The sequence below is a fragment of the Buceros rhinoceros genome, unplaced genomic scaffold (assembly GCF_000710305.1).
Source record: "Buceros rhinoceros silvestris isolate BGI_N320 unplaced genomic scaffold, ASM71030v1 scaffold16821, whole genome shotgun sequence".
Lineage (NCBI taxonomy): Eukaryota > Metazoa > Chordata > Aves > Bucerotiformes > Bucerotidae > Buceros > Buceros rhinoceros.
In genome coordinates, this window is record NW_010392700.1 from 39,230 (window position 1) to 46,380 (window position 7,151).

A 7,151-nucleotide genomic window follows, 5' to 3' on the forward strand; every position below is an offset into this window, starting at 1 on the left:
GGCTGAACAGGCCAAACAAAGGAGACTCTCCCCTTCTTCAGTGTGTTCGTTTACACTTCTTCCTTCATCCAGCAGCTTCCGGACAGCGTTGACATCCCCATCTGAGCATGCTTCTGCCAAACTGCGACTGGAAAAGCAGTTACCAGAGAACAAGCTGAAGTAACTCTGCAATAGCTGGTTAGCTTTCCTACACAAGGACAAGTCTTTAAGTAAAAACTCATGACAGTACTAAGCTCTACTAGAAAACACACCTCACAGGTTTTTTTTAGAGCAGTGTATAAATGCGCACATTATTCTGTTTGCAAAACACAGCAATAAAGCTCACTGACGCTGTTCGCCCTGGCTGCAATGCCAGACACACAAGGGCTAGGACCAAACCATGGACTATAGGTACCAAGACAGAGTTCTAGCAGAGCTAAAGCCAAAAGGCAAACAGCCGGGCATCGCAGAGACCACTAATACCAAACGCTGCCAAGAGACAAACTGCTGACAGCGCTCTCCCTTGTCGGGGGATCGTTTCCTGCTCTGCACTAGCCCAAAGCTTTCTGCTCTTAGTCAAAAGCACTAGTTTGTTAATTTAGCAGCCATTTCACAGAGAAATCCTTACTTCCCCTAATGACATCTTAAAGGAAGAAAGGAGGGAGCCGTATGGAAATTTACTGTTTCCTTCCACGCACTCTTACAAGCGTAAGTTTGTTCTGCTGGACAAAATGAGCCAATTGAACTGCACGTTTTTTAAACAAATCCTACATGGATCGCTACTAACTCACCCTTAAGAAAAGCCCTAAGAGGTAATTATGACCCAAGGGTTAGAAGGAAAAGACAAGACAAACCCCAAGTTCTTGGCATCTAAAAGCTCAGAAATCTGTAGTAACTACTTTAACCATCACTAACCTCTGAAGCAGAGAGAACAGTTATTTCCCCTGAGGCTCAAATACCGGAAAAGGTGAGCTGAGCTTCAGTTCATTTCACACCGGGTCACCTGTCCTTTACATTATCTTCCATACAAAGAAGAGGTCTAACAGCAAAGTCAACTGTCAAACACTGCTAAATGCCCGTGAGACGAGTCAGGAGCTGGCCATGCTCAGCACCACCTCAGCTACACTTCTCCAACTGACGACACAATCTGATATAGAACAGATACGTGCGGAATCACAGTCCCTCAGCGCCGGGAGTCAAAGCACAGCCAGCGCCCTGGTGGGAGGGCGCAGGGAGGAAGAGCCTTCTGTTACAAAGACTAGGGGGTTGTAGGTCATACGTTCTCATCAGTGTATTTTATTTGCAAGATACAGAAACCTGTTCCTTAAAACAAAACCTAGTTCTCTCAGACTCATTAAAGCCCTCAAACTTCTACTCTTCTTCTGAGAAAGATAGAAGTTCACTCAAGAAACTCACTCACAGTGAAGAAAATACCCACTGGAGCACAAAGGTCTCTCAGGAAGGCATTCGGGTTTCAATCTTCAACTGGTTCAAGACTGTAACAGTTAAACCATGGTAAGTCCCCATAACAAAGGAGCTCATCACCATAGGCCCCAACATGAAAGGAGCCGGGCCAGCAGCTACCAGACAAGAGCCGAGATCAGACTTGAAGAGAACACCCAGGTTCTGATCACTTACATTTGCAGTGGAATCATTAAGTATTTTAAGAAAAATAACTGATATTTTGGTATAGTTTATTATTTGCTTCGGTATATGGCCTTGACTATGTAGCCAACGGGAACCCACCAAAATGCTGCAAGACCCTCTCAAACCTGACACCTCCTCCTGGGAGGCAGCAAGGGCCAGCTATGTGCTGCTCATGGCACAGGGGAACAGCCCTGCTGCAACCCACACCTAACTGGGCAGCTACAGCTCGGGGTCTGCTCTCCAGCTAGGGGCAGAGGGTGAGGATTCATACTTCCGCACACACCTAGTCTAGCCTTTGGAAATAGGAGCCATCCAACACCATAACCTGCAAGACAAATCCTAGGGCAGATCCATCATTCTCAGAAGATGAGCTTAAGCCTCCTGACAGAACACAGAACTGCTGTGAAACCAAACATGCTCTGGAAAAAAGGCATTAAAACTGGCTTGTAGTTGATTCTAGGTGACCCAGGCACCTCAAGAGGTCTCCCAGTTTGCTCGCTGCTCAGGTTCCCTTTGAGATGTTTCCAAGACATTTTGTGAGAGTGATGAGAATGACACTGGGCTGCCCTTCCAAATGAAGCACAGGACTGGCGACCTTTGCTCCAAGGGTGCATTGCTGGCCTTGTTCCTCTTGTTGGCCACCACAAAACTTAAGACCTTCTTCTCCAAAGCTGATTTTAAGCCATTCAGCCCTCCCCATCCTCACCAGTACACAGAGATATTCCTCCCCAGATGCAAGACTTTTCATTTCCCACTGTTGAATTTCAAGAGCTTCCTGCTGGCCCCTTTCTCTAGCTTGTCAAGGTCCCCCTGAATGGCAGCACAACTGTCTGGTCCACCAACCACTCCTCTCAGCTTTGCATCATCTGCAAACCTGCTGAGGATATGCTCTGTACTATTGCGCAGCTCATGGGTAAGACGTTAAACAGTGCTGGCCCTGGTATCATGCCCTGAAGTACACCACTAACCACCTGCCTTCACCTGCGCTTTGAGCTATAACCACTCTAAGCCCAGTAGTTCAGAACTTTTCAGTCTACCTCACTGTCCACCTCCCTGGTCTGTACCTCATCAGCTTGCCCCACAGAAGGCTTGCTAAAGTCCCGATGAACTGCTCTCGTCTCATCTACTACCAATGCAGCCATCTCACAGAGGCTGCGGAGGGCTCTCAGGGCCAGGCTTGATCTCCCCTTGGCCAAACCACACTGACTGCCTCCCATCACCAGGCTGTACTTACTGTGATAGCAAATGTCTTCCAGAAGGATTTGCCCCATCACCTTTTCAGGAATTGAGGCAAGGCTGACCTGCCTGTAAGTTCCCTGGATCCTCCTCCTTCTTGAGGTCAGGGGTGACATTTGCTCTCTTCCAGTCCTCAGGAATCTCCCTCATTCTGCATGACCTTTCAAATAAATTGAGACTAGCCTTGCAGTGACATTGGCCAGCTGTTTCAGTGTTCTTGGCTGCATCCAATCAGGTTCCATGAACTAGTCCACTGGGCTACATCCAACCTGTTTAAATGTTCCCTGACCCGTCACCAACCAAGCGCAATCCCTCCTTGGTCCAGACCTTCCTGCTCATTCACAGGGGCTTGGGATTCCTGAAAGCAAGTCTCACCAGCAGAGCCCAAGGCAAAGGCAGCATTCGCTACCTCTTCCTCTCCTGTGTCTCCATCACTAGGTCTCCTGCCATACACCTTCCCTTATCTTCCTCTGCAGCTGATTTATTCACGCTGGTCTGGCTCGTTGGCTTTCAATGCCAGATGCACCTCCAGATGGGCTTCGGCTTTCCTAATCACAACCCTGTATGCTTGGACATTGTCTCTACACATCCCATGGGCCACCACCTGGTCTGCTTCCACCTCTTGTACACTTCCTTGTTACGTTCAAGCATGCTTCCCCAGCATCTTTTCATCTCCCCATGTTGTGATCCACCAGGAATTTCTCTGGCTTCAGCTAGGAAATGGAACAATATTTGCTCTCTATTTGTATTTACATTTGGAGCAATGACTCAAGACCACTGCCTCACTGTAAGCACTTTGTTTTGCAAATCCCAAGGCTGAATTTCCAGAGGATGTCCATACAAAAGGAAACTTAAGACTTTCAGTCTTTGATCCTAGATCTGAAGTTCAACAGTACATGCAGTCACACCATCCCAACAGAAGGAGTTATTTGCATCTCTTGTCATAGTAGAAGATATTTCAGGAGCCCTGAAGATGCTTTGATTTTACAAAAGTAGAAGAAAGTTTTGGATGACGTAGGACAAATCCTCAGCTCTGTCACCATGGGACTTAAATGCCATCCTCATTAATTATCAGTTATAAGAAGTTATCAGATAATATAGTTTAATTTTCCCCTAAGTTCCTGAGCCAGATCCCAAGGCGAAACGCTGCCCTGTAAGTATTAGGATTCTCTTCCAACTCTTAATATAACGAACTAGATTCATTAGTTTCCAAAGTATGCCGTGGAGGCAATTAAGAGAACTATCACCAACTCTACTACAGCAAAGAATTTAACCCCTTTTTGAAACAGAACGGGTACACAGAAAGAGCAGCAGCTCTTTTCTTGTACTTTTCTCTTACACTTTGAAGCCAATAATCTGATGGTGGGCAGTACTTACACCGTCAGACTCAACAACTGTGGCTCAACTAGAGCATCACTAGTAGCATTACCAAGTACTAACTATAAAATTAACTGAACTTGAAATCAAAAATACAAACTTACATTCTAGAGGTGGGAAGCTGGGGGTGGGGAGCGATCAGTACATACTTGTCCACTTGTCCTGCGTTATGATTGTTCTCGGCTCTCATCCGTGTCAATGCAGCAGCAGCTTCATCCAGAGCACAGCTGACAGAGGACGTCAGTCTTCGGAGAACCTCGGGATCTGCGAAGGCTTTACCATCGGCAGTGGACAATTTACCAATTCCTTCAGCGCACGTTCGTTCATCAGTTGGGTTAGTACGAAAGTCACGCAAGAGAAATGCAAAGACACTATTTTAGATTTCAGCCACATGCACTATTAGTTAAAAATAATTTACAAACACACCAGAAAATCAGCTACTGTTAACATCCGCCTAAGATCTGAACATTTAATTAACTATAATATGGCAGAAAGAAAACTATTTTAACTGGCAGTTCCATTACCTGTCCCAAATTCCCAATTTATACCATTGAAGAATAATAATAAAATAACAACAGTCTCAGGGGAATAAGGGTAAGCCTAAGGGTCGAGCCCAGAAACAGAAGTTTGGGAAACAGGTATTATTCCATAGGCTTGGTTTAAGATGTTCTGAATGTGAAGAATTTTCCACCTTTCCCACCCATCATGAAGAGGACTGAGCTCTAATACACCTTTTCTTTTTAAAAGTGTATGAAAAGATGTTGAAAAGTGATTAGCTTAAATTCCCCGTAATTTACCATTCTACACTGCACAGGTCTAGCTACAGGCACCGATTATGAACCAAAATCTCTTTAAGAACACTTGAAATCAATGCCCCCTCAACACTAACACTACACAGAAGAAATGCTTAGACTCAAGTACCTCGTCTAACAGTTTGTTTGTTGAAGAGAGCTGCTTTGCTGCAAGCCTGCCGCCGAAGCCAGTACAGAGCAGTGCCCCAGGAAGGTATTTATCCCACTCCCTCTCAAGGTTGAGATAAAACAATGGTGTAGCTGTGCATAGTGTAACTCTGTGAGTTCAGCACAGCCTGTTTTACGTTCACAAACACCACTGCACAGCTGTCTGCACAGTGTACACAGGGCTCATATTTGCATATGCAGATGTTCAAATAGTGTAAAGGAATGCCATGACAAATAGTAACACTACCCCCTACCCTACCAAAAAAAAAAAAAAAAAAATCCATTTCACATGCTACAAAAGGCAGGTGGTGACTGTTTTATAGATCAGTTACCTTCACCAGGGATGAACCAGTAACTTTCCAGCTCCTTAGCTGTTAAACAGGGTCAAATTAGAGACAAACCTCTGATGAGAGCCCATCTTACACCGCCCAAGACTGGCTATTTGCTATGTGCCTGTCTCCACAAGACTGACTTACACCAGGTCTCCCACAACCCAGCTTGTAATTATTACAGAACAAATACTGGAATCAGAGTTACAAACCCCCAAACGTTGTCTTCAGACAACGTACTTGCCCCATTTGAAAGCACCTAATTTGTTTCTCATCAATGCAACAATCAATACTTACCAAATCTCTCCATCCTGAAACCCATTTAGGCCAGCATTTGCCGGGCACACCCTGGTAGACACTACCCTACACCACTGCTGCAGTGCTGGCAAGCATTGGCTTCCACTACTCAAGCTCAGCGCTGCCGGAAATGAAGATCCCTGTCCTGTGAGCAAGGCAGACACAGGCAGTGGGGCACAGCAGTTACCCTGCCTGACACTGAGCACGGGCTATGACAGCTGAGATGAGCTGCTTAAGATACTTGGTCAGATCCAAGGACACCACCTCCCTGGCTCCAACTTCCAACCTCTGGATCACTGTCCAGAGGCTATGAAAAACAATTTATAATAAATTACTCACTCTGCGATGAGAAATTACAACTAGATCTGTCCACACCCATCTGGTTTTTGAAGGCCATCTAGTGCACTGTAGAGCAGTCCAAGCAGAGAGATGTAGGACCACCAACTCTGAACTCCGCACACTTGGAGAGGCTACCAGCCACATGCCGTCTCCAGACTGCTGAGGCCATAGCCCTTCTCATCACTGCTGTTAAATACAGCGATCCCGTGAACCAGCCTCAAGCACCACAGCCCACACCTCCCATACAAACGTGAACTGAACTTGCTGGTGGTTGAAAAGGAGATGTAAGCCATGTCAGCTCTGCAGCTGGGGCAGGCGGGACGGCAAGGGATAGGCACTGCAGCACTGTGCTGGGCCATCAATTCAGCACCAACCACACAGAGAAAAGGAGATTTTTCACAGGGCTCTGCTTCCCCAGGACAGCTCCTGGTTTACACGTACTATTTCCGGTGGCAGGGCTGGCTTACACCAGCTCGCAGTGTACACAGAAGTACTGCCTAAGGAAAGAGAGGGCACTGAGTCTTGACAAGTCAGCACCAAGGCCTTACCTAGGACTGCTGCAACCAAAGCTGAACACTGCAGCAAGGGAAGTGGAAAAGTCCTTGAGAGAAATCCACAGGATTTAGAAAAATGACCCCTGAGCCAAGGCTAAAGACACATAGATTTAGCTTACGAGAAGCAGCTCAACAGCTATTCCCCTCCACTTCAAAGGGTCTCATGAAGGAGTTAGTAAAAGGCTCCACTGCCGGCAGAAGATGTGGGAAATAAAAAGTCCAGTCAAAAGTAACAAACAAACAAACCCCCAAACCCCAAAACAAACACCCCCCCCCCCAAGTGACCTGGCTGGCTGAAAGGAACCTGGGTGTCTCAGCCATTTCCAATCAGTACGGCAGTAGATCAGGCAGGTTACCCAGACGGATGAAACGTACCCTGAGCTATTCTGGCTGGGTTTAAAGTTCCCTTGTTGGAGCACTCAGACATGGCATTC

The 7,151-nt window shown here is 46.4% G+C and overlaps 1 protein-coding gene across 1 annotated transcript in view; it reads right to left on the reverse strand.

The window, feature by feature from the left end:
- Nucleotides 1–7,151, reverse strand: part of LOC104500870 (ankyrin repeat and KH domain-containing protein 1-like) — a gene marked incomplete at its 3' end in the record, with an annotated part of 72,328 nt that overhangs the window by 38,703 nt on the left and 26,474 nt on the right. Inside the window, exons 3-4 of the mRNA XM_010144593.1 lie at nt 4,389–4,545; nt 6–127 (exon numbers count right to left, since the gene is read on the reverse strand). Coding sequence (XP_010142895.1) covers nt 6–127; nt 4,389–4,545 — 279 coding nt within the window. The remainder of the gene's footprint in view (nt 1–5; nt 128–4,388; nt 4,546–7,151) is intronic.